The 19,201-nt window shown below is 38.1% G+C and overlaps 1 protein-coding gene across 3 annotated transcripts in view; it reads left to right on the top strand.

The window, feature by feature from the left end:
• PAFAH1B1 (platelet activating factor acetylhydrolase 1b regulatory subunit 1) overlaps positions 1-19,201 on the top strand; it is a 74,208-nt gene that overhangs the window by 17,065 nt on the left and 37,942 nt on the right. For all 3 annotated transcript variants that reach the window (XM_089900626.1, XM_022596177.3, XM_022596178.3), the window contains exon 2: positions 17,852-18,072. In XM_089900626.1, coding sequence (XP_089756752.1) covers positions 18,041-18,072 — 32 coding nt within the window. In that variant the 5' untranslated portion in view covers positions 17,852-18,040. The remainder of the gene's footprint in view (positions 1-17,851; positions 18,073-19,201) is intronic.

Here is a 19,201-nt window from a genome sequence, read left to right as displayed (position 1 = left end):
GTGTTAAATCTTTTAAAAGAAAAAAATTACATCGAAACCAGCTCCAGGCAGCTGGACTTTGAATGTATTTTATTGCCCATGTTTCAGAATTTGATTTTGGGGAATTTTAAAAAAGAAAGCTGAGAATAAAGTGATATAGTGCATCTTTAGTTCTGCGAACATGGTAAATCTTTATCTCAGTTTTACTGTGATTCCTGTAGCAGACATTTAGAAACACTTACTCTGTACCTACTGTGTGTTAATTACCATGCTATTTGGTAGAGATATAATGAGGAATATGTCAGGGTTGCAGCTTTGGAGGAGTGTTGTTGAGGAGACATCAAGGCAGATAATTACTGTGTGCCGTGAGAAGTGTGAGAAGTGTTAAATATATGTATGTACAAAGAACTATAAAATCACAGAGGAGCGAGTTACTCTGCTTAATTTTTTTGTCAAAACTATGTAAATAAATCCTGCAAGTTCTCTTTTTGCTAGCTGCTGAGAGCTTGCTAATGGTGTTTAAGCACCATTGATAAGCATTAGGTTGAACCTGTGTAATTGCCATTATTGGCAATTTTATATGTTTTAACTCTAATAGTATTTCAGTATGGCAATTAAAACAAGAAAATGAAACATGCTTAATGTCTTTTGCCAATACTGTTTGACAGTTGTTAGATAATTGATATTTTATTAAAATAAAGCTTTGAATGTTGAATAAATGTGCCATTTTTGGAAAACATTTTGTTTGTTTCTTTTTTTTTGCAGTACACGGGCCTCTCACTGTTGTGGCCTCTCCCGTTGCGGGGCACAGGCTCCGGACGCGCAGGCTCAGCAGCCATGGCTCACGGGCCCAGCCGCTCCGCGGCATGTGGGATCTTCCCGGACTGGGGCACGAACCCGTGTCCCCTGCATTGGCAGGCGGACTCTCAACCACTGTGCCACCAGGGAAGCCCTGGAAAACTTTTTTTTTTAACAGTCATTTATTTATTTATTTTTTCGCGGTACGCAGACCTCTCACTGTTGTGGCCTCTCCCGTTGCGGAGCACAGGCTCCGGACGCACATGGCTCACGGGCCCAGCCGCTCCACAGCATGTGGGATCTTCCCGGACTGGGGCACGAACCCGTGTCCCCTGCATCGGCAGGCGGACTCTCAACCACTGCACCACCAGGGAAGCCCTGGAAAACATTTTTTAAAGCTCATTTGGTTTCTCTTTTTTAAAAGATAATATATGAAAGAATTTTAGTAACTATAAATTGCTGTGTAGTTATTTTATAATTGCTTGTAACCATGGAAATACAGTTACTTGATTTGGAAAGCTTTGCTTTCATAGCTTGACTCCATACAAACATCTGTTGGGTGCTAGATACTGTACCCGGTGTACCCGGCACTAGAGAGGCAAAGAAATTCAGTTCAGTGTTTGCCCCAAGGAGATCAGTCTGGTACTAGAGACAGCATGTATATAGTTACAAAGATTGTGGGAGGCAGCACAGGGTAGAATCAGTGATTTTTCAAATTTATTTTAACAGTGGAAACTTTTCCAAAGAGCTTTTATGCAGAAATCCAATATATAAACAGATAAAAAACAGAATCCTGCCTATTTGGCGTCCTCTCTGTCCTCATTCCTACTGTTTGAAACCATTGGTGTGGAAGTCAGAGACAGATCGGGTTTGCATCCTGGCCCTGCCACTGTTTAGCTGTTTGACCTTGAATACATGCTTTAACCTTAGTGAACTTGTTTCCTCAACTGTTAAATAAGTATATTAGTTTTTTTGCTGGGTGTTGTAAGAATTAAATATTGCAGGAAAAGGGCCCAGCATATAAAGTCATTCCGTAAATGGTAGCTATTAGGATTATATGTACATGACACAGTGAGATTAAAGAAGAGTAGGGAGTAGGCTAGCTAAGGAGGGCTTCACAGAGGTGGTGATGCGCTGCCTTCAGGCTGAATCTTTTTTAAAGTATTTATTTATTTATTTTGGCTGCGCCCGGGCCTTAGTTGAGGCATGTGGATTTCTTAGTTGTGGTATGGCTATGCGGGATCTAGTTCCCCTACTAGCAATTGAACCTGGGCCCCCTGCATTGGGAGTCTCACGCACTGGACCACCAGGGAAGTCCCTTCCAGGCTGAATCTTGAAGGGAAATGAAAAATTGCAAAACATATGGGTGAGAGGCATGCACCCAAAGTGAAATATATCCATAATGAAGACTTCGGTATGTGGAATGCTGCCTCATTATCCCTTTCTGGAGATAAATGGCCTCACCTGAGTTCTACGTAGCTTTTCCTTACATTCTTTGACTCACACTTTAGTATTAGGCTGGGTTAAGCCAGGGTGAGAGTCGCTGACTTTCCTTGGTTAATTAAATTGACTGCTTAACTAAAGGAAAAAGTACTCTAAACCTGAATTTGTAAGCCTTGTCTTGGTTATAATGTAATGTTGCATTTATAGACAAAGTCCTTCCTAACTGCAGTTGCATTAGTGTACTGAAAATTAGGATCCCTGTGTCCTCCTTTGAGGTCTTAATATAGATCTTTGTAAATGTTTACTTCAGTAGGTAGGTAAGGGGTTTTTTTTTGCCTGAGACTCAGATATATGAGACTACTGCTGTGGATAAATTGCAGGTGGATGTATTTACTTTGGATTTTGAGAAAGAGAACTAGCAAATTAGTTTCTAGAAAAAGCTGATGAAACATCACTGGATGCGTTTTCTACCTCAACAATGATTTTTCTTTTTTAATTTTAAAATTTTATTATTTTTTAAAATGTTTATTTTATTTCTTTATTTTTTGGCTACATATTTTTTGGTCTCAGTTGTGGCATGCGGGCTTCTCTCTAGTTGTGGTGCACAGGCTCTCTAGTTGAGGCACACGGGCTCAGTAGTTGCGGCGCACGGGCTTAGTTGCCCCGCGGCACATGGGATCTTAGTTTCCTGACCAGGGATTCGTCCCCTTCATTGGAAGGTGGATTCTTAACCACTGGACCACCAGGGAAGTCCCCTGATTTTTCTTTTTTATAACAATCAGATTTTAGGCAAAACATTTCAGTGTGATAGGCTAACAAATGGAGGTGTATTAAACAAAATAGAGAAGATATGGAAATATCTATCTTAGTGTCTTTCTGTATCTCCTTTGTGTGTGGGGGGTGTGTGTGTGTGTGTGTGTGTAAAATCATACAGCACTTACTGTTCTAAATGTATCAACTCATTTAATCTGCCTGACAACCCTATGAAAGAGATATTACTGTTATTAAAAATAGACTATCAGATAACTTCATTTGTCTAGATAAGGGGGCTTGCCATACTATGGCTGGCAAGCCAAATTCTGCCTTCTACTTTTTTTTTTTAATGATGAGAGATTACATCTATTTATTTATTATTTTTGGCTGCATTGGGTCTTCCTTTCTGCGCGTGGGCTTTATCTAGTTGCGGTGAGTGAGAGCTACTCTTCGTTGTGGCGCACGGGCTTCTCATTGCAGTGGCTTCTGGTTGCGGAGCATGGGCTCTAGGCACACAGGCTTCAGTAGTTGTGGCACGCGGCCTCAGTAGTAGCATGCAGGCTCAGTAGTTGTGGCACACGGGCTTAGTTGCTCTGCGGCATGTGGGATCTTCCTGGACCAGGCAGGGCTTGAATCCATGTCCCCTGCATTGGCAAGTGGATTCTTAACCACTGTGCCTTCGTGCTAAGAGTGATTTTTACAGTTTTTAGTGGTTGGAAAGAAGCAAAATAATATTTTGTAAAAATTTTTATACAATTTATTTTCTAAAATAATTTCAAATTTTAATTTTATAAATCAATAATTTATTTAAAAGTTACATGAAATTGAAATTTCATTGTCCATAAAGTTTTATTGAAACAGAGACCCACATATTCCACATACATTATTTATTGTTGTTAAATTCTTGCTACAGAAACCATAAGGTCCAAAAACTTAAAATATTTACTGTCTGGCCCTTTATAGAAAGTTTGCTGACCCCTGGTGTAGATACAAAGGAAAGGAGATAGAATCCAGACAAAAAGCGACAAAATAATATAGTTACAAAAGAATGTGTCTTTATTAGAACATACCAGGAATATGAGGACGACACAGAGTTGTATGATGAACAAGCCAGCAGTATTTTCTTGAAGAATTAAAAAAAATCTTTAATAACAGCTTAACTATAATGAAAAATACTTAGTTATTTCAAAGTGTTGTATTGACCTCTTTTTCCTGTTGATATAAAATTTCTCCTCCAGATATATCTGAAGGGCTTTGTAAATATTTCTTTGAATTTGGGTGACAGTTGTTGCAGTTACCATTGAAATCTGAGTACCTTGGCCTCCTGATTTGGTTTTTGCACTTGGAACACAGATGAGTTCTGACACTTGATTTCTCAATTTCCCCTTCTTTATAATTTTGCTTTTGGCCCTTTAGGACTGGCTGTAGTCTGTAATGTTGAGTATATGGTTCTCTGCTAAGGATGTGTATCAGAATCATCTGGAGAAAATTTTAAAATTTAGATGGCGTCTCAGAATCTCTGAGGATAAGGTCTAGCCAAGATTATTTTCAGGATGTTTCTCAGGGGGTTCTAACGTACACTCCTGGTTAAAATCCATAGTTACTTCCTTCAACTAGTTTAGTAAATCCTATTTGAAAAAAAATACATATGTGGCATTTATTGTTCTGTGTCCCAAAGGTGTTTTTCAACCTAAAGAATCATTGCCTAAATTTTTTTTTTCATTGCCTAAATTTATGTATACTCACAGAGGTCATCAGCATCAGTTTGGTAAATTCATTTTCTCTTTTGATGTCACTCAACAGAATAGTAGAATACAAGTTGGAATTCACATTAGAGAGCAAATAGTATAATTTAGTATTCTTTATTTTTATGAGATATTTATTTGGCATCATAGAATCCCAGTGAATCTGGAAATAATGGATTTAATGAGGTAGAACACAATTTATATGAGATTCAATATTTTTAGAAGGAATAGTTCATTTTGTTTTGTCAGTAGTTCTATCAGGCTGTATGTCTGTAAAACAACTGTTTAAATAGTAGATCTTTTCCTCTTGTTTTCATTTAAGTGTATTTTGACACCAGAGTGAAGTTAAAAGAAAAAAGTGACCTGCAACCTCTAAAAGCATACTAAAACAACAAGTGTTTGTCTTTTTTCACATTCTATTTCACTGTTTATAGGCATACACAGTTGTATCACACAGAAAACTGATTTGAGATAAAAAGCACTAGAAAGCGATATACAATAAAATCTAAGCAGGTCAGTCAGAATTCCATTTCTTAGGAACCATCAGGTGTTCCAAATGGCTTCATGCCTTAAGTCAGAGAGGGATTTTAATCAACAGAGAAACGATCTTTGGAACTTCCCTGGTGGTGCAGTGGTTAAGAGTCCACCTGCCAGTGCAGGGGACACGGGTTCGATCCCTGGTCCGGGTAGATCCCACATGCCATGGAGCAGCTGAGTCTGTGTGCCACAACTACTGAGCCTGTGCTATAGAGCCCGCGAGCCACAACTACTGAGCCCACGCGCCACAACTACTGAAGTCTGTGCACCTGGAGCCCATGCTGCACAGCAGGAGAAGCTACCTCAATGAGAAGCCCACGCACCACAATGAAGAGTAGCCCCTGCCCTGCTTGCCACAACTAGAGAAAGCCCACATGCAGCAACAAAGACCCAATGTAGTCAAAAAATAAATAAGAAAAAAACAATCGATCTTTGAGCACCCATCAACAGGTGAACACTGCTGGAGTGAAGATTATATCTAGCATGAGTTTGATGGGTGTGCTGTGAGAATGAGGAGGCATCCTGATTAATGTCCATAAAGGGAAAGCCAAGAATGATGAGGTAGACCGGCCAAGAATGATGAGGTAGACCGGCCAAGAAAAAGAAACAAGGAGAGGAAAGAGAAGAGCTGAAAGGTCAACAGTAATGAGATGGCGCTTGTAAGTTGCAATGGCAGTGAATATCAAAAACTTAGTGGAGAGAGTGATGAAGAAACAGAGGATAGGAGAGTTCTCAGTTATCTGTTTTGTACCTCAGTAGTAGCCCTTTGTTCAGGACATCTCTCTTGTCAGTTTTAAGTGGGACTCAGTATTTTACATTTGATAACCGTTGAAGGCATTGATTTACCTGGAGAGTATCCAGGGAGTAGGGTTTAAGCAGTATGAGGGGTGAAGAGTATTCATTCCAGTAGAGTTTAGTGATAGGCTAAGGCTAGAATAATAAAGGCTGCTATATTATTATAACAGAACTGAGGATTTGGGGGCACTTTATTAGGGTTCTCCAGCAAAACAGAACCAATAGGATTTACGTATAAATTTAAAAGGAAAAGGTGACCACAGTCAATCGCCGGGAGAGGGAGAGAAAGGGGAGGGAGAAATTTTAAGAAATTGGCTCATGTGGTTGTGAAGGTTGGCAAGTCCAAAATTTGCAGGGTAGGCTGGCTGGCTGGCTGGTGAGCCAGGGAAGAGTTGATGTTGCAGCTCCATGTCCAAAGGCATCTTGGGGGATGTGTAAGTCTTTCTCTTAAGGCCTTCAACAGATTGGATGAGGCCCACCCACATTATGGAGGGTCATCTGCTTTACTCAGAGTCTACTGATTGAAATGTTCATCTCGTCTTAAAAATACTTTATCTCCTTTCTTCAGATTTATAATCTAAAGCTGTAGAGCATCTATTTGCAACACTTGCCTTTAATATTAAGAGTTACTAGACTTGAGATTGGTAGGAGTAATTCTCAGTAGAAAAGGTGATATCTTAAACATTGGTCCAAGGCTAATTGAAAAATGCAAAATATTTTGGATGAGTGACTTAAATCTTGCAAAATGAGATATGGTAGTCAGTTGTAACTAATAGGAAAGTGAGGAAATGGTGCAGCTGTTGGAAGAATTTTACTTTTTCAAAAAGTGAACTATGCCTGAGCTTAGTCTGTCCCTCAATTATGAACCAACCTGGTCTTTTTTTACTTTAGTTTTTGTTACTGCCTGCCAATAGCAGGTCCTAGTGAATCATGGACCTCCAAGCTGAAGGAGAATAAGAACAAGTAGACATTAAAGCCTAGGTATTTGAGGGACTTCCCTGGTGATCCAGTGGTTAAGACTCCGTGCTCCCAGTGCAGGCGGCCTGGGTTCGATCCCTGGTCAGCAAACTAGATCCCGCATGCTGCAACTAAGACCCAGTGCGGCCAAATAAATAAATAAATTAAACAAACAAACAAACAAAAAACCTAGGTATTTGATTAAAAACTTTCAGTGATCTAACATTTTCAAATTGTGAGGATAGGGGAAATCTAACTTCTTCATGTTAATTGTTCACGCAGAGCACAAGATACTGCAAGGACAATTAATGTTTTAGTTACTTTTGTCATCTTATTTTTATTAGAAAACAGTTTCAGAACTCTAGAAGCTTATCTCTGTAGGTGGGAGAGTGAGGAAATGACAAAAATTGATTTAAGGAAATGAAGTTACTCTCGGGGATACTTTGTTGTCTGATGTAATCTTACAGAATTAAACTGTAAATTTAAAAATTTAAGTTTGACTGGGGTATTTTTCAGAATATGCAATGCATTGATTTCATAGGTAAGTGTACCTATTTTTTTTTTCATTATTTGACTGCATTGCAGTATGGCACTAATGACGTAGTTTTAAACATTGTTTTTACCTAGAGTAATAGTCAAAGTCAAATATTGAGAACTTAGAGAAACCTGTAACCTCATGTCTGATGCTGTGATAAGGAGCATCATCTGAAGTGATGAAGAATTTGCTGGCACACCCAAAATACCCACCACTATTTACACAGATGAGTCCGTACAGTGAGGACTGTGCAAATCAAAACACATATATGTATGTTCTGTTGGGTTAGTTGTACGGAAATCAGAATGATTTGGATGGTGCAGACAATTTGGGGATGGTGAGAGGAAGAGAAGACAGCACAAGTGAAAAAACATTTCTCATCCAGGGGCCAGGACCATGTTTGGGGAGATGACTGCTTCAGTTTTCATTTCTCATGAAGCACACAGTTTATGAAGAAACAGGAGATTCTATTTAACTCTAGAAAACTAGTATGAAAAGGTACTCAATAATTCTTCTGCCTTGCCTCATTGCTGTATCTGGAATATATTATTTGGATTAGGGTTATGAGCTATAATATAATATGTGCTATTCAAGGAAGGTAGATAATTTGCTGACCCTCTTTATTTTATTTTTTTAAAAAATATACCCCTTTCTCTTAGCTGTCATCATTCATGCATTCATTTATGGCTGCGTTGAATCTTCGTTGCTGTGCAAGGGCATTCTCTAGTTGCAGCGAGCGGGGGCTACTCTTGGTTGTGGTGCGCGGGCTTCTCATTGCGGTGGCTTTTCTTGTTGCAGAGCATGGGCTCTAGATGTGCGGGCTTCATTAGTGGCACGTGGGCTTAGCTGCTCCACGGCATGTGGGATCTTTCTGGATCAGGGCTCGAACCCGTGTCCCCTGCGTTGGCAGGCAGATTCTTAACCACTGCACCACAAGGGAAGCCATGCTGACCCTCTTTAAATAAGGCATTGTTGAGTGACAATTTCATGAGAGCAGGAACCATTGGTAATCACTTAATGTACATCTAATAATAAGTAAATCTGACAGTTTCCATTTTTTATGTCAGTACACCTCTACTGTTACCATATAATTGGCTGTTTATGTTTTCCCTCAGACACATCCTTTATTTTCTGTATTGTTTTCCCCTATTTCATAAACTCCTGGTTAGCAAAGAACAATGTAGATTTTTAGTGAAATAATATTTTATAAAGGTGTTGTGTGTGTGTGTGTGTGTCTGTCTGTGTCTGTGTGTGTGTCTGTGTCTGTGTTGACATAGGATTTATTTTAAATAGTTGTTCGTTTGGGCTTCCCTGGTGGCACAGTGGTTAAGAATCCGCCTGCCAGTGCAGGGGACACGGGTTTGAGCCCTGGTCCGGGAAGATCCCACATGCCGCGGAGCAACTAAGCCTGCAAGCCACAACTGCTGAGTCTGCGCTCTAGAGCCCGTGAGCTACAGCTACTGAGCCCACATGCCACAACTGCTGAAGCCTGCGCACCTAGAGCCTGTGCTCCGCAACAAGAGAAGCCACTGCAGTGAGAACCCCGTGCACCACAACGAAGAGTAACCCCCGCTCGCCGCAACTAAAGAAAGCCCGCGCGCAGCAACGAACACCCAACACAGCCAAAAATAAATAAATCAAAAAAAAAAAAAGTTCTTTGTTTAAAAAGCCAGAAAATTTTAAAGTTTGGCTTTCAGCACATATCCAAGTCACTGTAATGGCCTTCAGAAATATTAAAATCATAAACATCAGTGAACACTCTAAGTCTTCCTTAAACATAATATGACAAGTTCCAGTCTAGTACTCTTTAAGGCAAAGTTGTGTCAGTCCTCATAATTTTGACATTTTGTAGTGTTTATAATTTGAGATCAATGTAACATTCCCCCAGAATGCTGTTGTGTAAGCAGCATTACTTCAAAACTGTATGTAGTACTGTGTTACCAGGAAGAGAGAGAATAATACAGAAGAATTCTGCATTGCATAGAAATAAAACTCTGCTAAAATAAAACTGTAAAAAACTCTACTAAAAGCCTTTCATAAAAAAATGTAACAACCTGCTTTAGTTTCCTTGAAGCTGGAAACTGATCTCAAAATTTGAAGCCTTAACATCACAGTGCCTCAAATTCTAGGATATTCTTTTGATTTACACCAATTTTACATGAGGCTGATTGTCCCATTTTAAGAATGGTCTAAGTATTGTGATTTTCTTCTTTTTAATAAATATTCAACTGGAAAATCCCTGGGTAAGACCTTACCAATCAATATGTTACTATTGAAGGCTTTAGCATTTAAAACAATATTGTTTGAGCAGAAAATTCCCATTAACCTTGAAGCTTTAAGTCCCTAACTTTCGGACCAAAAGCTCTCATTGCAATGGGGTGAAATTGAGAGCTGTGTGGTGGACTTTATTTCCCACCTTGGTAAAACTAGACTTCTGCAGATCTTGTAGCTCTGTCCTGTCCGTGTAGTCTCTTTCAGTGTGTTACCACTTTCTATTATAGTTTTCCAGATAATTTTTAACGTAACTAACTATTGATACACAGCCTAATACAAAAGAAGTTGACAGGAGAAAAATTTCAAATCGTTTGCTCAGAGATTATAGGATGGTATTATTGTTGTTGAAATATCTGTCTCAAGTGTGAATCCGTTAGCAGTGAGCCTTGGTGTCCTTGGGAAGTCCATGGGAGATAAAAGAACTTGCAAACTTGGCTAAGTGTGAAACCTTAGCCAATGTTTTTAACACATTGAAACAAAATGAGAGGAACTTTAATAATTTACTCACCATCCTGATTTGTAAGATTATTTTTAAATATTCTCTTACTTCTCTTTTCTTTTTTACTTTTCTTCTTTCTCTTTCTGTGGTGAGGTACTTATCCAAGTCATAAACATTGTTGTCTAGGAGAGCTGCACTGGTGTAGCAGAAAAGTGGATATAGTATTAGAATACAGAATACTTAAGAATTCTGCATTCCAGAAAGCATACTGAAGAAGCCTCTGTTTCTAGTGCTCAGGCAACACAGATCTGATCTCTTAAGAACGTCTGGTGACAAACCAAACTCTTCTTTGCAAATGAACAAACCAAACTCTTTGAAATATGTTTGTGATATATACAAGTAGCTTAGAGGGGATTATTGAAGTACTGCCAAAGTACATTTCAAAAATGATAAGTCTTTTCATTCATTATGTTGACTTCGGAAGGATTTGTGAACCCCCTTAAAATGCATGTATGTAATATTTTGTTTATCTTCATATGTCCTTTTATGAGGGAAGAGGTCTTGGTTTTCATCACATTCTCAAAGGAGTCCAGCGACCCCCCCAAAAGATTTAGAACTCCTCCACTAGGTGGTATGAAAATACTGCCTGGTTTATTTGTACTGTTGGTTATAAATATAGATTGTTCATTGCAAAGTACTCTAAACTCTGTCTTTTGCTCCATTTGAGAACCATTTATTTTTGTTGTTATGGGATATTTTGCAATTATGTTAAAATATTAAGCTAAAAGGTAACTGCAAAGGTAAATCTGAGAAATACTGTACCTTGTCTATATTAAATTCTTAAGTATGATACTTGGGCTTTCTGGTAACCAATATGTATGTTAAATAAAGGCAAGAAAGTTTAAAGCTAGGAAATTAATAGAGGATAAAATAATCTGAGTTAAAAGGAACCTTAGATATTATCTTCTTTCCAGAAAAGTTAGATGAATTACTCAGATTTATAGAGTTGATGACTGGCTCGAACCCACATCTTCTTTCTTAATTTGCATTTAGGGCTCATCATACCTATTGTCTCTCTCTACCATTTGTCATCAATACTTAGCTAGTTGTAATAAAAACATTATTAACCTATAGTAGTAAATAATAACATAATTAATTATAATTAGCAAATTGAGATGTTTTAAATTTAATCATCCCACTCTCTTACTACAACCTTTCAAGTGTTCGTCTGCCAGGAAATAGAGACCTCTGCTTTCTTAATCCCTCTACTTTTTATTTGCCTTTCCTGTTATCACTTTCTGCACAATGTAGTTTAGGCTCTTTGATCCATTGTTTCAACTCCCTTCATTATGCATTCATCTCACATATCCTGTCAACCCTCAACCCAATCCTAGATCTCTAAATGTATGACTTTTTTGTTTCTGTAGCCAGACGACTATACATACTTGCTACAGAAAAATCACATCTTTGTAGATTGGCACCAGCAAAAATTCATGGTCTCCGATCTTAAAAATGTCCTTCCTGTACTTCCTGTTGTGTTTCTTTGCCCTCATTCTTCATAGCAGCTCTTTCAAGCCTCTTATTGCCTTCTTCCTTTCTCCCCCAGCCAGCAAATGACCTTACTTCCTGTTTTCCCGGAATATAAAAATTTTTGCATCTTTTTCTCCTTTCTAATACAGTAGAAGAGGTAAACCATCTTTATATCTGGATCTCTCATTCCTTTTTCTTCCTCCTCCTTCCATTGAGTATTTCCCTATTCTGATTTTTAAAAAAGACTTTATTATGGAAAACATCAGACTCATAAACAAAAGTAGAGAATAATAACCATTCATTATCCATCCTCAGCAGTTATCAACTCAAAGCTAATATTGTTTCATATGTGTCCCTCCATCCACACTTCCAAATTTTTTTGAAGCAAATCCCAGACATGTTATTCCACTGATAAAATTTTCATTGTATATTTCTAAACGACTTTAAAAAATAATCACGATACCGTTGTCCCTTGAAAAACTCAGTTATTCTTTAATATCATCAGACATCCAGTCAATGTTCACATTTCCCCAAATGTTTGTTAATTGGTTTGTTTTACAAAAATTATTTATTTTACACTTTCTAAAAGTTCAGATCTAAGTAAGGTCAGTGAAGTCCAGTGGTTATATCACTTATCTCTTTTAATCTATAGGTTTCCCTTTCCAACTCTTTTTTTAATTTCCTTGGAATTTATTTGAAGAAACTGGGTCATTTTATAGGGCTTTTCACAATCTGGATTTTGCTGGTTATATCCCCATGGTGTCTTTAACATATTCTTCTGCCCTGTATACTTCTTGCAAATTGATGGTTGGAGCCAGAGACTTGAACAGATTCAGATTTGATTTTGTGGCAAGAATACTTTATAGGTGGCGTGTTGTTATTCTGTCAGTGGATACATCATGTCTGGTTGTTTCATTGTTTGCCTTTGGTTAATTAGGGGGTGAAAATGGTCATATTAAAATTATTCATTCCTTTATTTCTCTTGAGTCTTTTTTTTTCTCCACCATTAGCATTTAAGCATCTCGCTTGGTTGAGAAAAACAACAACCCAGAAAAACTGCTTTTTAACATTTCCATCTGTTTCTAAGGTTTTTATTCATGGTACCATCTTTACTTCACCTTCTTGCACTCATCAGCCCATTTGGATGTGGATTTTGCGGTGTTCAACCATGCCCTTACCATTTTACTGAAACCATTCTCATCAAGGTTATCAGTGGAGCTCTAGACTGAATGGAACAGACCCATTTCAGACCTTATTTTACTTGACAGTTGGGTAACTTTGGGTATTGTTGGTTGCCTCTCCTTGAAATACTTCCTTGGCTTGTGACATATTGTCTCTTCTTTTTACTTTTACCTCTTTAATTGCTTCCTCTTAGCCTCTGTTGTAGACTCTTAAGTGTTGGTGTTGCTCTGCCTGGCTCTAGGCTAGGGCTTCTGCTCATTGTACTCTACACATTCTCCATAGGTTATCTCATCCTTTGTCATGGCTTCAGTTATACCGTCTCTTAGCTGGCAAGTACCAGACCTTTTTTTTCCCCCCCATAGGTTGGTTATTTTGAGAACTGACTTGGTTGTACAGCTTCTGACTAGAAATCTCACAGGCACCTTGGATTCAGTGTATCTAAAGATGGAATGAGTCACACTTACTTCTTCATCCCCTCACACATAGTTCTACTTAGTTCAACTTATTTCTAATCTAGAAATCTAGAAGTTTTGAGTTGACTCCTTGACTGACCTTTTACTCTCACCTTTCTAGTTCTCTTTATTTACTGCTGCTATTCTAGTGTAGATCTCCATCATCTATCACCTTCATTACTGCAAGCCTTCTATCTGGTTTCTTCCTTTCCCATCCTTATGGTCCATTCTTCACTATATAAATGAGAAGGATTTTTCTAAAAAACTTATCTAATGGTTTACCATTGTCCCTAGGATAAATTGTAAAGACCAGAGCTTGTTTTGTGACCTAGCCTGTGCTTACCTCTTCAGCTTTATCTTCTTAAAAATTTATTTATTCATTCATTCATTCATTTATTTAGTCTGTGTTGGGTCTTCCTTGCTGTGCGTGGGCTTTCTGTAGCTGCTGCGAGCGGGGGCTACTCTTCGTTGTGGTGCGTGGGCTTCTCGTTGCGGTGGCTTGTCTTGTTGCGGAGCATGGGCTCTAGGCGTGCGGGCTTCAATAGTTGTGGCATGCAGGCTCAGTAGCTGTGGCTCGTGGGCTCTAGAGCACAGGCTCAGTAGTTGTGGCGCAAGGGCTTCGTTGCTCTGCAGCATGTGGGATCTTCCCGGGTCAGGGCTCAAACCCGTGTCCCCTGCCTTGGCAGGCGGACCCTCAACCACTGTGCCACCAGCGAGGTCCCCTTCAGCTTTATCTTGAATCATCACCCGCCATGTGGAAGTACTTGTCACACTTTTCACGCAGTTTTAATTGCCTGTTTCTTGGCTGATTCTTCCAGTAGACTGTAACTTCTTCAGTGTAAAGACCAAGTCCTTTCTTTTCCCTCATTAAACCTGATGCCTGGCTCATAGTAACTGTTTTGTGTATGTTTGTTGAATAAATAAATTTGTGCTGTACACTATTATACATTCAGTGATTTATGCATGCCTTGGTTTTATTGTTATTAATAATAAATAAAAATAAAAATTGCTAGTATTCCAGTACTATTGTAATTCTTGTGCATTAATTTGCTTTTTTGTCTAGAGGCAGTCTCTCCATATTTAAATTGGACCCTGTAATGTACCTAATACAGTAGAGTTTTTTCCTGATTAAAACAGGGATTTTTGCTATGTTTCTTTTTTACTCTGATTTATATGATTAATTCTCTGTCAGTGGATTCCCATTGTCCCAGATAATGGAAATCTGTAGACAGTTCACATAGTCACCAACATCAGATAATCCTTACCCTACTGTAACCTTCGTTAGAGTGTATGAGTTCCAAGATAGTTTGGCTTGGCATGACTAGTGAGATTTAGAAAAGTGAGGCTTAAATAATTAAGAGATGTTAAATACCAAAGATGGTTGGTTTTCTGAGTTGTCCATTGTGCTTGGTTCTCAATCCACTATTTATTACTGACATTAGTCATATTTCTCTGGATTTAGACATAGTGGTAGTGGTGGCTTTCAGCTATTATTTTGAGGTAACTGGGCTACAGGTCAGAAGAATCATTCAAGATTATAAAATAAATCTCTGATTGTATTTACTAGTATTGCTCAGTGGAGAAGGATCTTCATTGAAATCAGCAGCTGCCATTGGGAACATATGAGTACTCACTTTTTGACTCAGGGCTCCTCTTTAAAAGCAGGGTCTGCTCTCTCATTTTTCCTCCTTGACTGGCTTATTCACGACTCGCTATCCCCAGTGCCTGGAATAGTGCCTGACATGGCATGGGAAGGGTACTCAAGAAATGGTCTTTGACAGCGTAGTGGTTACCAGAGGGGAAGGGGTGGGTAAAGGGAATCAACTGTATGGTGACAGATGGAACCTAAACTTTTGGTGGTAAGCACACTGTGGGGTACATAGAGGTAGAAATACAATGCTGTATACATGAAACTAAAATAATGTTATAAACCAGTGTTACCGCAATAAAAAATAAAAATTGATAAAAAGGTACAAACTTGCAATGAGTAGTAAAGAAGTCCTAGAAACCTAAGGCACAGTATAGTGAGTGCAGACAACAGTAATGTATTATAATCATCAAACTTGCTCAACAAAAGACTAGAACTTAATTATTCCAACCACTTTTTTAAAAATTATGTAATATGACAGAGGTACTAATTATCACTACAAAGGCAATGATAATATTATAATCTATAAATGTATCAAATTAACATATACCTTCAATGTTATATGTCAAATATATTTCAGTTTTTAAAAAGATACCATATATTTTTTAAAGGGTTATTTTTTTAAGTCTTTATTGAATTTGTTATGGCTTCTGTTTTTTTTTTTTTACATCTTTATTGGAGTATAATTGCTTTAATGTTAGTTTCTGCTTTATAACAAAGTGAATCAGTTATACATATACATATGTTCCCATATCTCTTCCCTCTTGCGTCTCCCTCCCTCCCAATGGCTTCTGTTTTTTAAGTTTTGGTTTTTTGGCTGCGAGGCACGTGGGATCTTAGCTCCCTGACCAGGGATCGAACCCACACCCCCTGCATTGGAAGGCAAAGCCTTAACCATGGGCTGCCAGGAACGTCCAAGATGTGATGTATTTAAAAGAAATAGTTTTTGTTTCCTCTGTCCATGATGTGTCTCTTAGTAGGTGGTTCTACATGCCCTTCATTAGACGTTAATTTCATGTGGAAGATGATTTCCTATTTCTTTGAAGTGTCCCTTCCAATTGAATTTTGTAGGTACCAGTAGTCTGCATTTTAAGTAAGACTTACTCAGATATATAGTTTACCCTTGAACAGTGTGGGGCTAGGAGCGTCAAACCTCCTCCGTACAGTCAAAAATCTGCGTATAATTTTACGGTTGGCTCACTCTTCATATCCACATTTTCAGATTGTGTAGTCCCATAGTACATATTTATTGGAAAAAAATCCACTTATAAGTGGACCCATGCAGTTCAAACCCGTGTTGTTCACGGGTCAACTGTATTTCCTAATTACAGTGGACGTTTTGTCTAGCTATTTTTATACAGTGTGATAAGACGCACTAATATTAAACTTTTGTAAGTTTATACAGGAGATTTGAAGAATAATTTTTTTAAAAAAATATTTATTTATTTGGCTGTGCTGGGTCTTAGTTGCGGCACGTGGGATCTTCGCTGCGGCATGTGGGATCTAGTTCCCCAACAAGGGATTGAACCCGGGCCCCCTGCATTGGGAGCTCGGAGTCTTAACCACTGGACCACCAGGGAAGTCCCTGAAGAATAATTCTTTAAGAAACAGTTCTTGATTTTTCTTTTACCTACATTAACTCTCATTGAGCTGATCACAGTACTTTTTAGATGTTGTATAGAAATTGGCTTTATAGTGTTGCAAGTGTAAAGAAAGGGCTCTGAAATATTAGGTAATGGGGTTACAGAATTGGATTACTGTGTGAGCACAAACAAGGATGTACTTCATTCAGTTTTCAATTTTTTTTTAAACACATACTTCTTAAGCACACAAAATAAATTGAAACAATGCTAAATTACCTCTTTTTAAAAAAAATTTGTTTATTTTATCTTTGGCTGCGTCGGGTCTTTGTTTCTGTACACGGGCTTTCTCTAATTGCGGCGAGTGGGGGCTACTCTTTGTTGTGGTGCACAGGCTTCTCATTGCAGTGGCTTCTCCTGTTGCGGAGCATGGGCTCTAGGCACATGGGCTTCAGTAGTTGTGGCACGCAGGCTCAGTAGTTGTGGCTCCCAGGCTGTAGAGCGCAGGCTCCGTAGTTGTGGCACACAGGCTTAGTTGCTCTGCTGCATGTGGGATCTTCCCGGACCATGTCTTGAACCCGTGTCCCCTGCATTGGCAGGCGGATTCTTAACCACTGTGCCGCTAGGGAAGTCCCAAAATTATTTCTTGATTAAATGCATTGGTTAAGAAGGCATGAGATTGCTAAATGGCTTGTTTACATTATAAGTAATATCAGCTATTCTAAGATCACTAGTAACTAATATTCAGTCTTGAAGGTTACTTCAGTTATGGTTGGAACCTTTGGCTTGTGGACAGTTTCTGAAGTACTTATCTTTGTTACTTTTTTCAGGTAATGCTTCTCTTTGTAAATTAGAAAATTTGTTTTTTTATCATTAATGGAAAATTATTGTCTTCTTTAGAAGTTGTATGTTAATATTCAAATTTTAATAAAATTGATATCAATATATCTAGTAGGTGACATGGTTGTGAGTGGGTAAATTTTAAAATAGTGTTCTTTTGGCTCAGTAAACTATTAAAGATAATTTAAAATTCGTAAAATGACTATTTTAGCATTGATTTTCACAGTAGATTAAAAAACATCATCTGATAGTCATATTACCATCATAGTAATACCTCACCTTTGAGAGTGTATACTGCAAATAATAATTTAGAAATAATTTAAATTCTAAGTGAAAGAAATAATCTTTCTCTCTTTCTTCTTAGGTGGAATGAACCTTACTTGTTGAATATCTCCTGGTTACTCGTTGGATTCACTTGTAGAAGAATCATTTTCCCCTGCGTGGAAGCCACTTAGTGGCATATTTAATTATAAATCCAGGGATTGCAAAGTTTTTTGATTTCCCAAAGGAGGGACATACCACTCTATCAAATAAGCTTGACATTACAGCCAAAATGGTGCTGTCCCAGAGACAACGAGATGAACTGTAAGTTTCTCTGTTTTGTGATTTTTAAAAAATCCTCTCATAAAGGACAAAGTAGTAAATTAAAATACAGCTTTGGGAGACATATTCTAAGTTAAAACTATTGTTATGAGAGTTCAAATATTGGTTTGGACTATTTGGTCTGATTTTAAAACTGGATCTTATTTTGACATAGTATTATTTACCCGTTTGACATAAACGTGTGTATGTTTAAAGCAGAGCAAACAAGTAAGTTAGTTGGGATAAGTTCTATCCTAAGCATGTCTTAACTATCTTATGTTTAATAGGAAGGTAGGTGCTTCAAAGCTCTTCCAAATTTTTTTGTCTGGAATCCATGTATTAGAAAAATGAAAGCTTTTTTGTTGTTTTTACTGCTAATGCCTTTCCTTTTTGTCTTACTGTGTTATCTTTTATCATCCAATGGCTATTGTATTTGAACTTTATGAGGTGGCTAGTATAGTTAATGCAAGTGCATTAATGAAAGAAGCATGAAATGATTTGACTACTGCTATTTTATAGTATCTTATAGCATCCCATATTTTATAATATTCTATTTTTGTAGGTGAGGAAATAGGGGGAACATTTAACTTCATGTTCTAGGTATTTAAAAGATTTTCTGGGCTTCCCTGGTGGCACAGTGGTTGAGAGTCCGCCTGCTGATGCAGGGGACACAGGTTCGTGCCCCGGTCCGGGAAGATACCACGTGCCGCGGAGCAGCTAGGCCCGTGAGCCATGGCCGCTGAGCCTGCGCATCCAGAGCCTGTGCTCCACAACGGGAGAGGCCCGCGTACCACAAAAATAAATAAATAAATAAAAATAAAGATATAATAAAAGATTTTCTGTGGGTTTTAAAAAACCTCATTTGGAAATAATTTCAAATTTATAGAGAAGTTGTAAGATTAGTACAAAGAATACTCATACATATTATCCAAATTCACCTATTGTTATTTTTTACCATTTGCTCTATCATTTGCACTCGTTGTGTGTACAGTATTTTTTTTTAAATTGGAGTATAATGCTTTAAAATATTGTGTTAGTTTCTGCTGTACAGTGAAGTGAATAAGCTATATGTATACCTCCATCTCCTCCCTCTTGGACCTTCCTCCCACGCCCTGCCCATTCCACCCATCTG

The sequence above is a fragment of the Delphinapterus leucas genome, chromosome 19 (genome assembly GCF_059928025.1).
Source record: "Delphinapterus leucas isolate spDelLeu-1000000601 "Yukka" chromosome 19, BTC_Dleu_Yukka2, whole genome shotgun sequence".
NCBI classification, from domain to species: Eukaryota; Metazoa; Chordata; class Mammalia; order Artiodactyla; family Monodontidae; genus Delphinapterus; species Delphinapterus leucas.
Note: the sequence above shows the minus strand (reverse complement) of the source record. Positions and strands in the feature narration are given on the sequence as shown.